The sequence below is a fragment of the Emydura macquarii genome, unplaced genomic scaffold (genome assembly GCF_026122565.2).
Source record: "Emydura macquarii macquarii isolate MOO-44397 ecotype Brisbane River unplaced genomic scaffold, CSIRO-AGI_Emac_v2 contig_1876, whole genome shotgun sequence".
Taxonomy (NCBI): domain Eukaryota; kingdom Metazoa; phylum Chordata; order Testudines; family Chelidae; genus Emydura; species Emydura macquarii.
Genome location: NW_027132013.1, coordinates 16,471,369 through 16,492,515, shown reverse-complemented (window position 1 = coordinate 16,492,515; position 21,147 = coordinate 16,471,369). Strand labels below are relative to the sequence as shown.

The following is a 21,147-nucleotide window of genomic DNA, read 5'->3' as shown; positions in this document are numbered from 1 at the left end:
TGTGAACAGGACAAAACAATGTCAGCACATCATGCTGGGATTATCTGTTGCTCTCTGTGACTCCATCTGATGTAATATCTTCCATCTCCTCTTCCTGATTTCTGGGATGGGCAGTCTGGCAGTCTCAACTACTGTTCAGCACTCTGCATTCCCCTTTGCATGTGTAATACAGGACCAGAAGCTCTCCCACAATCAGTGTGAGAACAGGCGTGACGAAGTAGTTGATTAGACCCACCAGAAAGGTGCACCAACTTGGAAGAAAAGTGGAAACCATCTTATTATATCCTGCCAAGTTGCAAAGTTGACATCAGGTCAGCTATACTGTTTTAGGACCCCTCTAGAGGGAAAACCTTGTTTGCCACAGCACAGTGGGACCTCTGATAGAACTGAATTCTAAATAGGGAACTTCTCTGCAGTTTTCTGCAGCCTTTAGTATTGTGCCCAACTGTTCGTGCAATAAGCTAGAAGCTGCAGTTACCACAGAAGATGGTTACTGAGTGTGAATTCTTACTCAGAGTTACCTTTTCTTCTAACTGAAAGATACACTGAAATGTTAACCCTCTTATTGCATAAAAATGTGTAATTGTTGCTTCAGTTTCTATGGAAAATACAATACCCTGAAATTAGCACAGAAAAAGAATGCAGCATTATAAAGAAAGGTGTTAAAAGCCACGACACAAGCTTGTATAGCATCAGTGTAGTATTGAGATCTGCAGTTTGAGTCACTGTATTTGAAGTATCACTAGTGTATAATTCAGGACACACAAATGAAAGTTTGTCCTTTTTTTATTTGTGGCAAGCTGTTTCTCTTTTGAATTGCTGATAATTACAATCAATGAACAAGAGCATAGGATTTACCATATTTGATCAAGCCAGCAATCTATTCAGTATCTTGCCTTTCACAATGGCATCAGAGGAAGGGAGAAAAACCTTCTATTGCACATGGCTAATTATGCAATGCTGAGGAAAATACTAGAGAACTGGACATGCATTGAAAATTTTTTGTGGCTCCTAGTAAATGTAGTCTTTTGGTTAACATGAATGTTTTTCCCTCTTAAATGATGAAAGTTACAAAGAAGTTTAAAAATGTTTTTGAACTCTGACTATATTTTATGCCAGGTTTGGTAATCACAATCCCATGTGCTCCCAAATATCAACGGGAGACTGCAAGTGATAGTGGAGATCTGTGTCAGTATCAAGTTTCATCTGTGATGGAAGGAATCTCCTACCTTCAGACAGGGACAACTCATCAGCTGGTGATACCAGGTCTGCCTGGATATCGAGACCATTGTTCAGCCATGTGGTAATCTGATTTGTCAAGATAACCTGCAAATAGGAGGAAAAATGAATTATTATAGCTACTGGAGGGCAGTTAGCAGCCCAGATGAGGACTAGAACATATAAAGACAGAAAGACAGCTACCCACTCTGACCTCCTGCAAGTTCATTTCTCGTGGAAAATTTGGAGCTATTTGCAATAACTCATCAAAGGAATATTGTGAAAAGCACAGCAAACTGAGAATACTTTCAAAGTTAGTCAAAGACATGATATTACACAACATGTATATCTATATTGCCTTTTTTCAAGAGAGACTAATGGGGTCTGTCCCAGAGTGAGCACCCTGTGCATAGAAGTTGAATTGCAGGGATTCTTCCACTCTAACACCACCTATTGCCTATCATTCTATGATCCAGCCAGGTCACCTTTCAAGTTCTGTCCCCTTCAGGGGTAACAAAAGTCAAACTGAAAATCCAAACAAACAGTCAAACAAATGATCTCCCTCTTTTGGGTTATGCTGAAGTTCCATGCTCTTCACCCTTACTTGTGAGCCCCACAGAATTCTTCTTTGCTCCTTCAGCTGAGCACTGCCTTCTAAAACTCTCCCTTTGGAGGCTCTTTTCCTCCTAGCAGGTATCCCACTGCCACCTTATATATTTGCAAGTGTCCTCTGCAATCTCTAGTTCTGTCTGAGTCCAGGAGCAGAAGTGCTAAAATACAGCATCACAAGAAAAGCTGTTATCGTCATATTTCCACACTGAGCAGAGACAGGCAGCACGCCAAATCTCAAAAGGTAGCCTGCTTTCCCCTAAGGTTTTCTATCATATTTTGCTGACTCAAGAGGTTTCAATAATAACAATAAAACTTTAATTCCTCTTGCTGAGGGGATGAACCTTTAGCAGTCTATAGTAAATTTGAACCTCAGTTATGTTTTCTAATGAGAGATAGAAATGACTAACTAGTACAAACACATATTGCCAAATATACAGGAAGAATGAGTGGGCTAGTGTGGCTCTGTTGCACTGTAATCCTTCGGTGGTAGTGTAAGTGATTTACCATTTCCCACAAAATTACCCATGATCATTGATCCCCAGTCTTGGAGACTAAAGGTATGTCTATACTGATGGCAGCAAAGTCACTGCAGTCAGATCAATCTTTCTGGATTGATTGAGCAGTCAGTGCAGACATGCTCAATCGATCAGGAAGTCAACGCAGTAAATCCACCTCCTCTAGTGCTGTAGTGCTGCATCCATGAGAACACAGTTCCCGTCAGCGCAGTGCAGTGAAGACAGTGCGCAGAAGGGAAGCACAGCAGTCGTAGCTTGCGTAGCTTGTGTAACTCCCGTCGACTGCCGCCAAATTTCCAGGTAAGTGTAGACCAGGGCAAAGAAAAGCTATCGGCATGGGTCTAAGGGCCCAAATCTGCTAATACTTGCATATGTAAGTAACCCTACTCCATGCACACTCCCATTGAAGTTACTGGAGCAGAGCTTCATCTATACCTGACACTGTGAAGGAAGGCACAAAGGTGGCCTAAGGGCTGCTCTAAATTGCACCTAATTGCAATGGCCCCCTGAGCCTATTCTGGCAGCTGAGCATCAGCATACTGCAATGACATTCTGGCCACACACACACACACAACAACAATAACGTCTCCCTATGCCAGGCACTAAAAGGTGGGTTGGCAAAGAGCTGGCTCCTTACACTTGGGAAATTCCCTGATAGCCAATTATGTCAGCATTCTAACTGCTTTATATCACCAGAATGAAATACAGCAAAATGGCGTAGAGGAGACTGTGGTTCTTCTTCAATGCATATAATCATCAAAGTTATGCCCTTCTGTGTTTGCAAGACTGGGCATTAAGGCTAATCGTGAAAGAGAAATTCAGGTTTTCAAGTAACAATCAGGTACACAGCACTCATGTCACTATCATCAAAGAACCTAAGCTTGTAACTCAGACAGCCAATAGAAAATAAGCTATCAAGAGAGTGGACAAGTCAGTGCCTGGAAACCAGTTTTGTGATTATAATAGGACAAACCTCAATTCAAACTATAAGGTAGAGCCTAAGGCACAAGCCTGATAGAAGCATGTAGAAAACCTAAAGTAAACAGAGGCAGATGTAAAGAAAGGGATAGAATAGATTTCACATTAACATTATACAGTTTGAAAGGGAAACTGCAGTGTTTAGTTGTAATACTTTAAATTAAATAAATATTTGCTATATGTATATATGCATTCTGGTGTGGTATGAGGTTTTTATTGGCACAAGTTTATACTGACCACATTACTCATAAGTGTCAAAGGCACCCGTGAGTGATGCAGTTAACCCAAACCTAGGCCAAAATAAACTTTATACTGTGCCATCATATTTTGTTTATGTCATACAACTGAGAGAAAAGCTACCGTATTTAAGATTTCTTTTTAAATTAGAGGTACATTTTTCATATCCCTCCCCTTCCAATGGACTCTACAGACTTCAGACTGAGAGAAACTAATAACTGCAAACTGGACTGTATGTTTTTCATTGTTCAGCTCTCCCCATGTTAGGGAACCTTATGGCACTGTTTTGGGTGAAGGATTGTAATCCTCTTTTCCCTTCACTTTATAAACCAGCCATACCTCTGATTCTGCCTTCCATGGGATTAGAGTTCAGTTTTTCTCTAAACAGCTCATCAGGGATCATTCCCTATTTACAGTATCTGTAAAGTGACTGTAAAAATGGCACATTTTTACTCAGTAAAGCTGGCCCTGATTCAGGATAGCAACTAAGCACCTGCTCAAGTTCCATTGATATCAATGGTAGTTGAGCAAGTGCTTAAATAGTGCCCCGAGTAAGGATGCTTTTTGGAATGGGAGCCCCATGTGCATTCAGAAAGCTTAGTTCTGTGGAAAAAATAAAATGATACTGTTCTTTACTCCTCTTGGCTGAATAGATCTGGGACAGACAGGTGGATTCTGTTCTACTTCACGTATAAATTAATAGAATTTGTTACTAAGTACCAAATGTAGCCCCAAATTCTGCTTCAGTTACACTTGTGCAACCCCACCGCCTGCAATGTCTACCCTCAGTTATAGCTGTGTATCTCCAATGTCATCATCCAATAATACAATTCTGGGTCCCCAGCTTCCCCAGTTTGAGTCTGATTTTCAAGGTTGTTGAATACCCTCAGGTCTCATTGGCTGAAATTGGAATTCTGGGCACTCAGCAAAGGGTGGCAACGAGGCCCAAAGTATCTCAGACTGGGCAGCAAAAAAAATGAGGCACACAGAATTAGAGGACACTTCTGAAAATGCAGAGCTTCAAATATAGGCTCATGAGTTTAATACAAAACTCTACATAATGTACCCATATAACTATCTACCAAATATAGTTATCGGTTTTTACATTTCTAAAATAGGACTTTGGTTCCACAGAACATCCCATTTGTAAACAGCAGCAGCTCTATGAGGCCCCACATAAACATGGGTCCCTCCTTACACAGGCATACCAATTCAACAGCCAAAATGCCACCCCCAACTTTCTTCTGGCGCCAGCAGGCCACACATATTAAATTCCCTCAATGTCTTCTGCGCCAGCTTGAAATGTGCACTTCATCGTCACATCCTGATCCATATAAATGGCTCACCAGCAGCTGCTGAGCCTCACAAATAGGTGTGTGAGGGAGTCACCACAGCCTGAGAGGAAGGAGAGATTCAGAAAGACAAAGGAAGGGTGGTAAGACACGGCCATGTGATTTCCCGGTGGGATGTTACACTTATAGGCAGGGAGGGACACACACAGTACTTCATACAGGTCTCACAAAACCTAGTGCTGGCCTGATTTTAAGATCCAATATCTCACAAATCATCAGGGCTAGACATAAGGGCTGTATACACATAGAAACCTGGAAAGGTCAAGACACCCATCTTTCATCTATTATATCTCTTGCCTAAAAGATGACATCTCTAACATCTATGTAGTGCTTCCTAATAACATGCTGGGGCATTGATTAAGAACTGATTTAGTGGGGGGAATGTCTTCAACTGAGTCACTGTACAACTTTCTGAAATTTTCCTTTAGGATCTCCCAACCAATAAAAAGTATTGACCATATTTTACCAAGTTTAGTTAATGAGACTTGCCAGGATCACAGCCCAGATGGGCAAAGGAAAAGTCAGTCCCCTTTGTTGTGGGCTCTTCTAACACATAATGGACTTCAGACCATGCAGCCCTGGCTTCAATTTAAGAGGCACAACTCAAATTACTTGTCCATTATCTTCCAACAAAGCTTTCAACAGTGAGGATTCTGTTATGCAACATTTGAATGCATGAGGGATCCTATTGTCTGGTATCAATTAACCCAACAAAGCTCTCTCTCATTCTTATCAGAGTAATCATTACAAAGCAAGGCAACAGGAAACACCCCTTCCCTCCTCCATCCCCAGCTAACCTCAAACATCTGCAATAGGTGGTGGGTTTGTGTTATAGTTTTCTGTTCCTTGTTTATGGTAAAATCAAAGTGAAGGGCTTCCCCAGCCAATGACTGTACATAAATAGAAAACACCCTCTGCAACTAAAACTAAAATAACAAAGGTCAGTTGGATAGGTCAATGCTGCTGGAAACTTGTCTTACTTTCCTGCTGAGTTCAGTGAACCACTTCCCCATAACCTTTGAGCATGGCCAATTTTGACCAGTACAGCTAATAGTTTAACAAGTGAAAATTTACAATCCAGAGGCTGCAAAACATGATAGAATTGCAAACACTGTAGAAAAGTGTATTTAGATCTATTCAAATGTCAGAGCCATTTCTTGGGAAAGTCTGAACTTCTTAAAACCTGAAAATACTTTACAATTAGTTTCTCCTATAAGAAAGCTAAGTATAAGTAGCAGCATATTAGCATTAGAGTCCAAGCTCCTTGGGGCATGTGATCCACATCTTCCCTCCTGCTGTATCTGTAAAGCATTATGAACAACTAAGGTATTACAGAAATAATTAACAATTCTCTGTTACAGAGAGGGAAACTGAGGGACAGCAAGGGGAAAATTTTCAAACTTGGATGCCTGAAGTAAGGTATTTAAGAACTATTTAGGCTTCTAAATCATTTGCCTGCTTTTCAGAGACGCTGACACTGTAAACAGGAACATAAGGAATCAAATCCCAAAAGACTATAGCCATATCCTGGATGAGATAGATGAAAAAGCACTTCTCTTTTTTATGCTTTGGCACCAATTGTACAGCTCATCATACCAACAGAATCTCCCCCACTTTAACTGACTTCAGCAGTGGCTGATGTTCTGGAAGTATGTCAGAAAAGACTTTAGGTGCCTAAGCTCAGGCACCCAAGTTGGAAAATTCTGGCCTTAGTGAACACCCTTCGTAAGTTTAAAGCCCCTGCAGAGCCTGGGAGAGAGTTGGCCTAGGAACTGAAATATGACAGCTTTTATATGGAAGAATAAGCAAGCTATTTTTTGTTTGGTTATTTATACAGTATAATTCCTCAAGTACTCCTCCTGCCCTCCCAAGGACCACACTGAAACTCCTAAATCTAACTTTGTCATCCTTGTAAAAGCAGTTAAGTAAATAAGTCATTCTCTGTAAACTTGTGGTCTCAGCCTCCTTGTTGGTTTATTGCAAAATTAAAGGGAGTTCAGTGCAGAGCCATCAATCAGTAACCAGCAGAGGTATAAAGCCTTTTGGAATGTACTGAGAGGAAAAAAACCCTCTCATGAAACGGCTGTTTGTTAAGAGAACAGAGTAAAATTTCTGATTTGACATGCAGCATCATTTAGGAAAACTCTTATTAAAGACTTCCTGTTGAGCTGAGAAAGCAAGCACAAAAACAGGAACAAAAATCCAGAACAACTCTGTCCTTCACTAGCACATGGGTTTTTGTGTTTTTTACTGCAATCCAGCAGTGCAGGCAGAGATCAAGAGGTACAAGTGACAGTCAGTCTGCAAGGGTAGGATATTGACTCAGCATACTGGGAAAAGGGGATACAAGCTTTACTAATCTCCAACATTTCAATTTTGTCCCTAACGGGCAGATCAGAGTTTCACTCTCTCCTTTCCTGTCACTAAAGAGGCACCTCTCCCTTGCTCTACAGCAGAGAGCTTTTAATAAGCCTCATTCAAATATAGTCAGTACTGTTGACAATGGACTTCAACAATGATGACCACTGTCTAGGTTCTGGTGGAAAGAATGTGCACAAAGCAGGAAAGGAAACACCACAAAGTCAGATGGGATCAGCACTGGGTTAGAAATGGAAAGATGGAATGATGACAAAACTGGGGTGGGACACAGTTCAAAGACTGATAAGAACTTCAGCCCTCCTGTGGAAACCTGTTACAGCTCTTTCTGATTATGGTGATGACTAGCATCAGCCTCTGTACAAGGGGAGAAGCTGTATCCAGGCTAGCACAGGCTGTTGGAGAAGGGGGATACTCACAGATGACGTAGAACTCAGACTAGACACTGGATTAGCATTTCCTTCATCTCCAGCCTCTCTTCGGATAGAGTTATGTCCCTTGGGATTAGTAGTCATTTACCAAAGAGACTGTTGAAAAGTTGCCCATGACCTCAGAGAGCCTTACTGTAAAGCAACCTTTCAAAAAACAATCACCACTTTCTGTGGAATCAAGGAATAACAGCCATTGTAAGAGAGAATTTGGGGTTGAAGTATCAGAGTTTAGAGAAAGAACTCAAGGGCTCAGAGTTATGATGATGGCAAGTCATGCTGCCACAGGGAAAACCAGGTTTACCTGACCAACAGCCTCTACCCTTAGAAAGACAAAGTGGGTGAGGTAATATCTTTTATTGGACCAACTTCTTTTGGTGAGGGAGACAAGTTTTTGAGCTCTACAGAGTTCTTCTTCACTTCTTCTTCAGCCTCTAACCTTATATTAGAGTTTAACCTTCTCAGAGGAGGTGTGTTTGTGGCAGAACTTTCTAGGGAATCAGGTCCAAATGCATGTGCACTCACAAAAATAGGGGTTTATGTCCTTCCTATTCTCAGGAAATGTAAAATCTCTCTTGGCTCATATGAATCAAACACACAATGAAAAAGCAGATTTGCCTAAAACCCAAGACAACAAAAAGACTTTGTTTCACCACAACAGCCCAGTTCCCTCTTCCTAGGTGTCCATCTAGTCTCATACCTAGCCTCTGGCCAGCCCCAGTAGCTCATTGAGAGGGAGCTGGCTACCATAACCAAAGTGTGTCACCATCAATCTTGAAATTCACAGGACAATCTCAGGTTTTATGACATGGTACTGAATTTTCATGAGATGACTTTGTATCTCTGCATCTTGACACTATATTACTATGAGATGGCATAGTGACCTGATGCAATTATAGTAGCCAGCATCTAAACATTATACGCAAAAAAATAAAAAATAAGAACAACCAGCCCAGACAGACCATCAGCCAGAACCAGATAACTAGATAGAAGGGCAAGCCCTTGAAATCAATGGGACTAATCACATACTCAAAATTAAGCATGTGCTTGAGTGCTTTGCTTAATCAAGGCCCAGGTTAGAAAGGGCTTTATATAGTAATGCTGTTATGTACTGTATTAACAGCCAATGTAGATCACAGAGGGAAGTGACAGGGTCCTTTGCTCTTGTCCCAAGGAGCAGACAAGCTGACATGTTCTGCAACTGTTGCAGTCACCAGATGAGTTTAAAGCAAAGCCTGAGAAAGAATGTATTACAGGCAGCAGTTGTACCTATATGTAACAAAGGCATGGTAACTGTGGTGCAGCCCACATTTGAGAGAAGTAGGTGGATGTTTTTAGATGTGAGAGAAACAATAACCACTCCTGACTATTGAAAAAGCAGGGGCCTCCATGGTGAGAGCTGACAGGAGAGCTACCCTTACATTCCAAACCTGTCTCCCCAGAAATGGGTGTAATTCCTTGCATAGCAGGCACCCACAAACCAACAAAAACCAACTCATATGCTTTCTTTCCCCACGAGCACCCCTTGTCTGAGCTGAGTTTTATCTGTGTGTTTTCAGCTGTGTCTCATCAAGATAAAATGTTGATTAGAGAGTCCAATAGTTGAGAAACAATACATAATGAGTCCCTTCTACGGGAATTGTACTGACACAGTGGAGATCTAGCATTCAGGGCACTTTGCCCAAGGTTGCTGGGGGAGACGGATCTTATTAGACTTCTATGACGGAAGCTGCAACTCCAATTTTGCTACCATCTCTCATCTACCCAAGTTCCTCTGCTCTTCTCCTTCAGCAGGGCAAGTCATAGTGGAACAAGCTACTTAGAGCTACTGGACTTCACGGAGTACAAACAGGAGAGGGAGAAAGCCAAGGAACTTTTCACAAACAGGACACTCAACTGGCCACTGTATTTCGCTCCAATTTATTCTGCTTTATACAGGAAAAGTACAGTTATGCAATTCATTCCAAAAGCCTTCTGGAAAGGCAGAGACTGCATACAAGTCTGTTCCAAGTGCTTAAAAATAATCACAAGAAATTAATAAAAGTTCCACAGGAAGAAAAAAAACAAAACACAAAAATGTGCTGTTGTCAGGCAGCTACATGTCTTCAAGTTGAAACAACTACCACACAGAGATAGCCTGAGGTCTTTTGCCTTTCCTCCTTTATGAACGGAGAACGCAGCCAACACAAATGTAACCTTCAAAATCTAGGCTCTGGCACCTCTACATTGTGCTTCTCAAAAAGATCTATGTGCCTGGAGGGGCTTCACATCCAACACTCCATGTCTCTGTAGCCTGTACAGACCTGTTTGCAGAGACATGCGCAAGACATTCCCCCAAGGGCCAGAGTGGCTCAGGTTGCCAACCCGCCTTTACACACTGCCAGTCTCCCAGAGCTCTGGATTAGTTTGAACAGGCCTTCCCTCCCTTCTAGAAATCGTTGCATAAGGACACAACTTTCTGAATGGAGCATTTTTGACAATATGATAAGGCATCTGATATTAGCCAGGCTGGAGTGGAAGACCCTGCAGTAGGCAGTCCTACTCTAGAGCCAATTGTTTGACCAAAATCTGCTTCATTTTCAAAGAAGTAAAAATCATATTGCAGGTTATTGAGGAGTTAGTGGTGAATTTAAAATTTCCTTAGCAAAAGGCTATGGTTACAAATTGTCCTTAAACCATCCCTCATTCCAAACAAGTTGTTTTGTTTTGGAGGACTGAACTACTCAGGAGATTGGTAGCAGAGTTTGTAACTCCTCAACTCTAGTCCATCAGTTCCAATACAGTTCAGGTTAGTAGTGACTAGAAGGTGCTACCTTTAATGAGGGGGGATCTAGGCACGATTGTCTGCATGGCTCAAGTTTGGCGAAAAATAGTGTGACTTTTTTCCCCAATTTATTTCATGTGATTCTGCATCCCCAGAATTTCACTTTTCTGTGCAATTTCAGAAGATTAAAAATGTTCACACTGAAACATGAAAAAAAAAAAAAAAAACCCTTCAAAAGTCACTTTTGCATCAATATTCATGCATGCTAATTTTTGCCAGTAGGTTAGTCGGTCAATTAGAGACTTCATGCTCTAGTTGATGGAATCCAGATCCGGAAGTCAAGGACTCCGGATTTTTTTCCTATCTCTGCTGATGACTGACCTTAATAATCTAATAACTTGCATTTATATGACACTTAAACATGATATAATTAGGCCTCTCTACACTCGTAGGAAATAAGTCATGTATCATTTTACAGATGGCGAAACTGAGGCTTAGGGAAATTAAGTGACTTGCCCAAGGTCACTAAAAATCAGAACTAGGAATACAACTCAAGAGCCCTGTCTCCAAGACCCCTTCTTTAACCACTAGATTATCATCATTTACTCTCAGTCCCAAACCTAATTCCTTAAAACCACAGTGCCATCTAAGCTCCCTTAGGCAAATCACCTCCTCTGTGTGTCTCATTTTCCCCCGTCACAACACACACATAGGACCAGAGAGGTACAGCACAGATGGTACAGCCCGGAATTGGAATGCCTTAATTCACCTCTGTACCTCCCAGATTCTGGGCTCCTCTGGGGATCAATAAGGCCTTTGTCATAAGTCAGAGCAGCCTTCAGGGCTGCTCTAATTTATGGCAGCTTAATTCAACTGACTATGGACAACTTCCCCTTATTCCCCTTTGCTCTCAGCATTCCCCTACAGCAACAGCTGCAAGGGGACAGTGCAGAGTTATATGCACTGGACTTAGCTACCCCTGTGCTGTGGGCATCCTTGTGGTGGACACCCCACCTCCGTTTATACGTTTATAGTCATTGTGTACTACTGGAGCAGTGTAAAGAAGGTGCCAGAATCTGGCCCATGGACTAGTTTTGAGATGAGTGATCTTATATGGTACATGGGGGCACCCTCCTCAACTTTGGGGTAGGAAACGAAGAAGGAGTAAGCAGGGTTAGCTCAGTCTCATCTTGCGGCAGGATGTTACACTGTACAGGTGCAGTTTCCAAAATTCACAAACCGCATACAATCTGTTGTACAATCTGAGAGAGGTGATAGATAAACAGCTGACTAGCAACTCTCCCTACTTAGGTTCACAATTAAATTAATCTAACTCCAAAGTATGCACCATCCCCTACTCCCAATAAAGCTTCCACTACCATTCAACTCCTCTTTTTGTGTCCTGGGTCAGCTGCATTGGAGTTCTGCAGGTTTCTGTGATAGGCAGCAGAATTCAGATGACTGTAAGGATGTTTGTTTTCCCCTACCCAGTACTGCTCTCTGCTCCTCCAAGATGTAGGAGACACCTACTATAATAAATAGTTAATTGCTCTTCATATGTTCATATTGTTTTACAATTAATGTGTCCTCACAGCCTCCCTGAAGTACATTAGTTAAATCCTATTCAGTTTACAATGAGTTACAGATTCCAGGGTGCTTTTCATAATATGGGCTTTCTATAATGTCCTTGACAGAGGTTTCTCTTCCCTCTCCTATTACACTACAATACCTGCTGCCTTTCATTGAAAAGTGAATACTTTTCAGGGGTGAGAGAATGGAGCTTTCTATGTATATACAATGGTTACCATAAAAACTTGCCAGTTGCCTTAAGCAACTAAGTAACATGACTTCAATGTTTGTAGCATTCCCTGCATTAAACACAGGGAAGAACAGGGAATTCTGCAAACTCCCTCTCTATTTATCTAAGGTAAGATTACCACATCTGTATAGCCTTTTTGAATCCACTGGGACAAAACACATGGTATAAAAGTATGATTATCACATCAAAACACCAATGATTTCCACAAAATGCAGAGCAACTAAGGGCAGGTCTACACTAGAAGCACTACATTGGCACTGATGCAACTGCACCACCATAGCGCGTCTCGTGAAGATGCTGTATGCCATTGGCAGAGCGCGCTCCTGTCAGCATAATTACTCCACCTCCATGAGAGGCAGAAGCTATGTCGCAGGAGAACATCTCCCATCAACATAGCGCCAGTGTGGACGGTGCTTATGTTGCTGTAACTTGCGCCACTCAGAGGAGGGTCTTTTTTACACCCATGGGCAACGTAACTTAGATCGACTTAAGTGGTAGTGTAGACCTGCCCTTATTAACAAAGCCAGAGCTACACAAGTGTATACAGCATCAGTCAATGCAGTCAGGCCAAACCAGAGAAATTGTGTGTGTCTCTGGTAACTCCAAAGTGTTGCAAACACTTCAGCCACCATCAGCTGGAAAGGAGGAAGGGTTTAACTCATTCAGTAATAAGCAGCTGTTGAATAAACCATTGAAGCAAATACATTCTCTCCAAAGCCACCATCAGTTTTGCCTCTCTCTATCCTCATGCACAGAAATGTTCATGGAAGGAATTGAGAGCGAATAGCTGTCAATCATTTGTATCGGGTCTATGCCACACGTATGTACCAGCCCATATAATGGTAACTGGCTAGTGGATGAGGGAAAGCAATAGACATGATATATCTTGATTTTATAAGTCTTTTGACATACTCCCTCCCACATGGCATTCTCATAAGCATTAACTAGGGAAATGAGGTCTAAATGAAATTACTATAAGGTGGGTGCCAAAATGGTTGAAAGACCATACACAAAGAGTAGTTGTCAATGGTTCTCTGTCAGATTGGGAAGATGTACCTAGTGGGATCCTGAAGGGTTCAGTCCTGGGTCTGACTCTAGTCAATATTTTTATTAATGACTTGGATAATGGAGTGGAGAGTATGCTTATAAAATTTCTAGATGACACCAAGCTAAGGGGTAGGGGGACTGCAAGTACTTTGGAGGACAGGTTAGAATGCAAAATAACCTTGGAGAACTTGTTTGAAATCAACAAGATGAAAGTCAATAAAGTCAACTGCAAAATACTACATTTAGGAAGGAAAAATCAAATACACAACTACAAAAAAGGGAATAATTCGCTAGCTAGATGACACCAAGCTAAGGGGTAGGGGGACTGCAAGTACTTTGGAGGACAGGTTAGAATGCAAAATAACCTTGGAGAACTTGTTTGAAATCAACAAGATGAAAGTCAATAAAGTCAACTGCAAAATACTACATTTAGGAAGGAAAAATCAAATACACAACTACAAAAAAGGGAATAATTCGCTAGCTGGTAACACTGTTGATCTGGAGGTTACACTGGATCACAAACTGAGTATGAGTCAATAATGTGATTCAGACAAAAATGGCGAATATCGTGCTTGGGTGTATTAATATTAATAGAACAGTAGTATGTAAAACATAGGAGAAAATTGTCCTGCTCTGCTCGTCACTGGTGAGGCCTCAGCTGGAATACTGCATTTATTTCTGGATGCCACACTTTAGGAAAGATGTAGATACACTGGAGAGAATCCAGAGGAGAACAACAAAAATGACAAAACATTTAGACAATCTGTCATAGGAGAAAAGGTTAAAAAAACTGGGCACGTATTGTCCTGAGGCAAGAAGACTGAGGGGATACCTGATAATAGTCTTCATATATGTTAAGGGCTGTTATAAAGAGGATGGGGAATCAATTGTTCTCCATGTCCACTGAAGGTGAGACAAGAAGTAATGGTTTTATAATCTGCAGCAAGGAAGATTAAATTAGATATTAGGAAAAGTTTTCTGACTATAAGGGTAGTTAAGATCTGGAGTAGGATTCCAAGGGAGGTTGTGGAATCCCCATTACTGGAGATTATAAAGAATAGGCTGGACAAACACCTGCCAGGGACAGTCTAGGTTTCCTTGGTCCTGCATCAATACAGGAAGCTGGATCTGATGACCTCTTGAGGTTCCCTTCTGGCCCTACATTTCTATGTGTCTATGATCCTAACGTGCTGATACCTATGCATGCATTCCATTTATCATGCACCTTTGTCACTCTGACCACTACTCCATCTCTGCCAGAGCTATTTACAATATTCCAGACCTCTCAGGAGCTTCACTGACTATTTAACAAAAGTCAATTTACAAGATGTTTCCTTCACTTCCTCAAAATATGAAATTCCCCACCCCAAATAGTGGTGCAAAGGCAGTCTAGCACCAGTGACATGCCCAACATCATGTGATGCATTAGGGCTAGGAATGGAAGCTTTATATCACTGGAACAGAGAATTTGTTAAGCTTTTCATTAGGATACATAGCATTACTACAGCTCTGCAAGACACACCCAGATATCAAAGTCTTTATAATATAAAGATGAGATATTTTTATGCAAAGAAAAGTTGCTTAGGTATTTTTTCACTACTTCCAAACTTGTACAGTTGGATGGTGATAACTAAGACAGCCAGCTCTGTAAGCAGAAGGATATTAAAATAAGTTCCAATACAATTTTTAAAACTCTGTAAGCATTCCTAAAGAACCAATCCTGGAAAATGTGTCATATACAGAACGTGTGCTGGTGTGGTGTAGGATGAGGTTTTATTTCACTTGTGTGAGATGATTAGTTCCATCATTTATACATAAAGTGTCCACTCCAAACTCCCTCCAAAAAACCCTTTGTTACTGCACCACCACATGCTCTATAATGCTGCATATAACACACACAGAGATATATAGTTGGACAGCTCATAAAAAAGCAGATGATCTGAATATACATGATTGCTTGACAAGCATGTCTTATCTGATATTACGCAGAGGGAAAACAGAAGTGGCCAAGTTTTCTTCCCTGACAGACACACAAAAAAATTGTCTTGCTGGTTAAGCTATTCTGGAGTTTCATCAGAGGCATTTTCTTGGCTCTGTGGCTTATTTCTAACTCTCTTATTAAGAATCACATTTAGTTTGTACTTTCCCAACAGACTGGGGCTTTGGTCCCTTTTAAAAATGACAACCTTCTATTTATTAACTCACCTAGCAGACTGCTAGCCCTTACTCTGGAAATGTAAATTACCCCAGACCTCTGAAACTTAGAGCTCAGGATGGAAAGTGAACTCAGAAAAATGCAAAGAGTCGTTTCTGTGCTCAAAATGCAGCATGATACTTCCCCTTTTGCTTTTCCTCTTGCATAATAAAATAAAAATAGCATTTTAGACAGTCTGAGAAACATCTCAGAACCATAAAAAGAGATGTGCACTAGCTACCTTCTCATCACTAGACGTGACCCTTACAGTCACTGCTGTAATATATGGATGAAGCATGCATGGTCACTGCCTGTACTGCACCTGTAGATACCTAGAGAATTACACACTGCGGGGCTGTTTGAGCCAAAATTTCACTGGCACTATTTTAAATTCAATTGAAAGGTGGCTAATAGTGAAATATACACAAAGACCTTGATTCAAATTCCACTGAAGTTAATGAGAGTCATTTCACTAACTTCCATGAGAGGGGTCTATACGAATGATTAGTCTGTTCAGCTGACACATTAAAACCAATGTATAATGGCTGAAAAGAAGATAAACCTTGCCAGCTTTATTCAGTACAACACATATCTCTCTGAACATATACCTGCATTTCTTCTTTTCTGTCTTTTTTTTTTCCTTAAGAAGTCACTGAAACTGCCACAATTTTACGGTCCTGGGCTGTGGTAAAGTAATTATGTTGCTGCAATGTTAGGGACACTGTTCTTTAGGGTAACATTTTGTGATGGTGCTAGATATAGGATATTTCTGAATTCCAAAGGGAATACTCATTCGGAATTAGGGCCAAATTCTGCTCTGACTTTAAGGAGGTAGCATAGAGCAGAACTTCACAGAGCAGAACTTCACTTGACTATGTATGGTGGCAGCAGTAAAAATGTCTGGCATTTCCTTGTTAATAGGTTGGGCTTTTGCAGAGTTGCAGGATTCAATGCTCAACGTAGCTAGCAGCGTATTATACCATCTCTTTTGTTTGCTGCTAAATTTGACAGGATAGTGCTTTTCATTGGCCTTCAGTGCATTTGCTTACTCCAAAGTCTTCCTTACAAAACCACAACACAGTCAGATTCAATTGGGAGTCTCTGCTCAGGAGAGGCCCGGCACTGAGCTAGCAAGAGATGCTGCATGTTAGTACTGAGGTCAACTGGTTATGTTTTTTGTTTTTTTTTTTGTTTTTTTGGGGGGGGCGGGGAGGGCACAAGAATAGAAAAGTAAATTATGCTGTAAATCAGGAGAATTGAATTGCACTGATGGAGCTTTATGTAGCCCCATGACTGGAATAGCAAGTTGTGCTACATGCCACGAGCAGTTTAGTGTATTGACAAATATGTGTGGAAACCCAGCAGTGGGACAGAAGAGGGTGCCACAGGTCAGGATTGAGGCATATTGGCAGAGATGTGTGGGAACCCGGCCCTGGAATAGCAAGGGGGTCCGCAGGTTAGGACTGAGATGTGTGGGCAGACACATACAAGTCATCAGGACTGGAACAAAGAGGGTGCTAAGAGTTCTTACTGGGGTGCATTGGCAAAGCAATGTGTGCAACAGCTTGAATCTCAGCTGCCTCACTACATCTGAGTCTAGCTAAAGTTCTGTCACGAAAACGACATTCACATCAAATGTTTAGCTATGCGCTAATTTTGTAAAATGTCTTGTGTGATATTAGCATTGCAATTTCTGCAGGCAATTACAATATATGCAGCAAGCAATGCTGTCTGTTTTTCTGAGATCATCAAAACAAGAATCAACTAGAAAAATTGATGGAATTAATAACACTAACATATCCCCTTAGCCATTGGCTACTCCCCAGAATTATTAAAGACAGCTAACTGACTGTAGTTTGTTTTACTTTTTGCCTACAAACATTGCCACATTTTGTTACATTTTGAACAAACCTGACTTGCATAGTAAACATAATGGCAATTTCATGTGTATACACAGTGGAGCTATGCCTGTGTTTATCTATAACACAGCTCTTCTGTACTTTGTATGTAGTGATCAGAGAGAGATGTGTAAATGTATAAGAACACGGAAACAGAGCGGGAAGTTTGCTCTTTCATCTTTAACACACCTATCTAGCAGAACATTTTATATGTATCTCACCGGAGAACTTAGGCCAGGATAAACAGAAGAGCTGATGCTCTGTGGAAAACATTTTGATATTCTTTTTTTGAAATTACTCGGTTTATATTTCATAATGAGACAGATTCATCCTAGCTTAACTCCATGGACTTGAAGGGAATTAAACCAAGGAAGTGTTTGATCCACTGCTTGTCTCTCTATGCTTTCATTTTTTATTACTAAAGACAATTGCAAGAAAAGAGGATCTTTGGTTAAGAGTTTATCGTCTCCTACACTGATGCTTCACCTGAAGCCATAATCTAGTGGTGATAGGAGGATTCTGGGAGTCAGGACTCCTGGTTCTAATTCTGGTTTTGACCCCGATTAGCTGTGGCACTATAGGCAAGTCACGTCAATACTTTGTGCCTCAGGTTCCCAAGCAGGGATAATGCCTACCACATAGGAGTGTTGTGAGGCTTAACAGTTGATGTTTTCAAAGTGCTTTGAAATCTTTGGGTGAAAAGTACTCTAGAAGGGGAAATTTCTATTATAATCCTTTCAAAACATGGTTATTGTGGAAGTGGTTATTTTTTATTTAAGCAGCAGTATCTCAGTATAGTATTTTGTATGTGCAGCTGCAGGCTTTTAAATAATGTAGAAGGAAGTTCTTAACATCTTTCTCCACTCCTTGAGATATGCAGCATAGATTCAGTACCACCACTGCATGTATTGGGGTTGTGAAGGGAAAATAGAGAATATTTGCCCTTGGCTTTGTACCTCTTTGCTCTGGTGTGCTGCATGTGGCTGTGAAATGTTAGTTCCTTATTAAAATAATAAGAGGGTTTTTTTAATGTAAGTTTTAGCTTGTGGTTCTGGCTCAGCTAATTCCTTCTGTGGTTCTCTTGTAGAGAGTGTTTCAGAGAAGTGTCAACTGTTTTGCAATGCAGGGAAGACTTTGGGAGTTCCAGAGTGGTGAAGGTTGAAATAACGAAAACCAGTGTGAAGCGAGAAGGGAGTGTGGTGTATAGGAGTAGGGCAGTGGGGCCCGATTCCTGGTTTCTAGTCTCCACTGATTTGTTGTGTGATCCTGTGAAAGTCATATAATTTCTGTGCCATGATTCACATACAGTAGAACCTCAGATTTATGAACACCTTGGGAATGGAGGTTGCTCATAACTCTGAAATGTTCGTAACTCTGAACAAAATGTTATAGTTCTTTCAAAAGTTTACAACTGAACATTGACTTAATACAGCTTTGAAACTTTATCATGCAGAAGAAAAATGCTGCTTTTAAACATCTTTAATTTAAATGAAATGAGCACTGAAACAGTTTCCTTATCTTGTCAATTTTTTTATACTTTCCCTTTACTTTTTTAGTAGTTTACATTTAACAAAAGACTGCACTATATTTGCTGTGTGGATGTGCGCGCATGCGCTACCTGATTGTATATTTCCGGTTCCAAATGAGGTGTGTGGTTGACCGGTCAGTTTGTAACTCTGTGGTTCTATTGTACTTATAAAATGAAGACAATAGCTACCTATCTTCCAGGGTGCTGAAGGTTAAATGAATGGGCCTGATTCTGACTTCTCACCAATTTTACAGGTAATAGGCTACTTGCAGATGATGGAGGCAGTGTGGGGGAAGACCACACTCCATTGCAGAGAGACAAGGAGAGAGTGAGAAAAAAATCTGGTATTTCAGAGAGAGAAGCCTAAATCACAACCCCAGACCAAAACACCTTAGAAGGCTGGGGGAAGCTCAGATCCAGATGTGAACTTTGGCTGACCTCTTTAATAAGCTGAACCAAAATGTCAGAGGAGAACTTTCCCTGAGTGTGGATGTTTGAATTGAGATCTAAACTCTGTGGCATAGGGCCTCTTTCTAGTATTTTGAGAAGTGTAGGGAATATTGAGGAAGAAATTGAGGCAAGTGGGGGTCTAGTTTAAAGAAGATCCTGAAAGCTAGGAGGGAGATTTTGCACTGGATTGTTAAATGGACAGGAAGCCAGTTGAGCCTGATTACAGGTACCACATGTTCATGTTTCTAGGTGAAGAGACCAGCTGTCACATCTTGTAAAGACTGAACTTACAACACTTAAAGACCATGGCAGCCAAAGAGAGGAGATGGAGGGAAACATGTCAACATCAATTTACAAATCCCTACTACAATCTGGATGTTTCAGAAACCATGTTCTGCTGTTCAGGACGATTGATGCCAAGCAAAAACGGGAACAGCAGAATGAACAGACCTCTGTTCAGTTAAGAGCGCACTTTTAAGACAAAACGGGTCATCAGACCCTGTTGCTGGAGCCACAGAAAATGCATGGCGTTCCAGAGACTTACTGTCCTCCTTACACTGTGAGTAACGAGGCAATAAATAAAAGCTTTGTACCCTGCAAGGAGCCATTTCTCCCAAAAGTATCAATCTGTTAAACTTGATGAAAGTATGCCTGCTCTGGACAGTAAAATAGCATGGCATGAGGCCACCACAGAGGTCTATGATTGACTGAATAACAGCTTCCAACAGGATTACAAAGGATTTTGAAGTTTGGTAAGCTTGAAGTTACTGAGAAAAAGCAAAGCATCAAGAATAGATCTGGGCCCAAACTACTGATCTAAATGTCCCTGAACTTGCTGAAAATTTGGTTCTCATTTAGCAGATTTGAGACTGTAGTGTAAGAAATACCTTTTCAATTTGTCCACTTAGGACTAAAAAGGTTTAATAAAGAACATCGGACATAAGCGGGTAAAGAGTAAAAACAAACTAGTTTTATTTCTTTAACAGGTTTGCAAAGCTGGGCACAACTCCAGAACAAAATTCTATTCTGAAAGGAGCGCGCCCCTCCTTTATTATTCAGCAGTATATATTCCCTATCCCGGCCGAAAGAATCCCTCCCTTCGTTCCCCATTGGCTGGGTACTAAAAGGTTTACACCTTTCGCGACCGCCTACTACATACATGGTCTTTTTCATACAAATGTCATTCCATGTTCATGCTAATGAACCAATTTTCTATGCAGGGTGTGCGATAATATTCTAACACCTCATTACGCATGCGTCTTTTAAGGTGCCTTTTTGACCTTTTTCTAACGGGATTGTTTAGTCAGGGGTTTTTCCTTTCAAGGAAGACAACTCCCGACTACTGGGCCCATTAATTAACTTAGGTTGGCACATAGCCTTAACAAAAGCAGGAAGGGGGTAGACGTTGATTTCTACATCTTGTGGTTTGCCCTTTATCTGTATCCAGGCGCTTGATGTCTGTTTGGCCTTCAACTTCTTCGTTATCTATTAGCCCCCCCTTCTTTTCTTTTTCAAGCATTTCTTAGGCTTGAAGCTGATTAAGTAACTTTCTAAGTTAATATATGCATATAGCAAAAATATTACTTTTCTATACCTACAACTATTTTATTTCTTTTAGACTCTTAACTCTTTCAGTAGTGTTCTTCTACTGCATGAGAGAGATGAAAACAGTCCTGCTTGGCATAATCTTCTACAAGTATCCATTATATTTGACTGAAGAATATTTGTTTT

At 40.9% G+C, this 21,147-nt stretch overlaps 1 protein-coding gene across 5 annotated transcripts in view; it reads right to left on the bottom strand.

The window, feature by feature from the left end:
- RAD51B (RAD51 paralog B) overlaps positions 1-21,147 on the bottom strand; it is a 574,968-nt gene that overhangs the window by 283,632 nt on the left and 270,189 nt on the right. For all 5 annotated transcript variants that reach the window (XM_067557794.1, XM_067557795.1, XM_067557792.1 and 2 more), the window contains exon 8: positions 1,230-1,326. In XM_067557794.1, the coding sequence (XP_067413895.1) occupies positions 1,230-1,326 (97 nt within the window). The remainder of the gene's footprint in view (positions 1-1,229; positions 1,327-21,147) is intronic.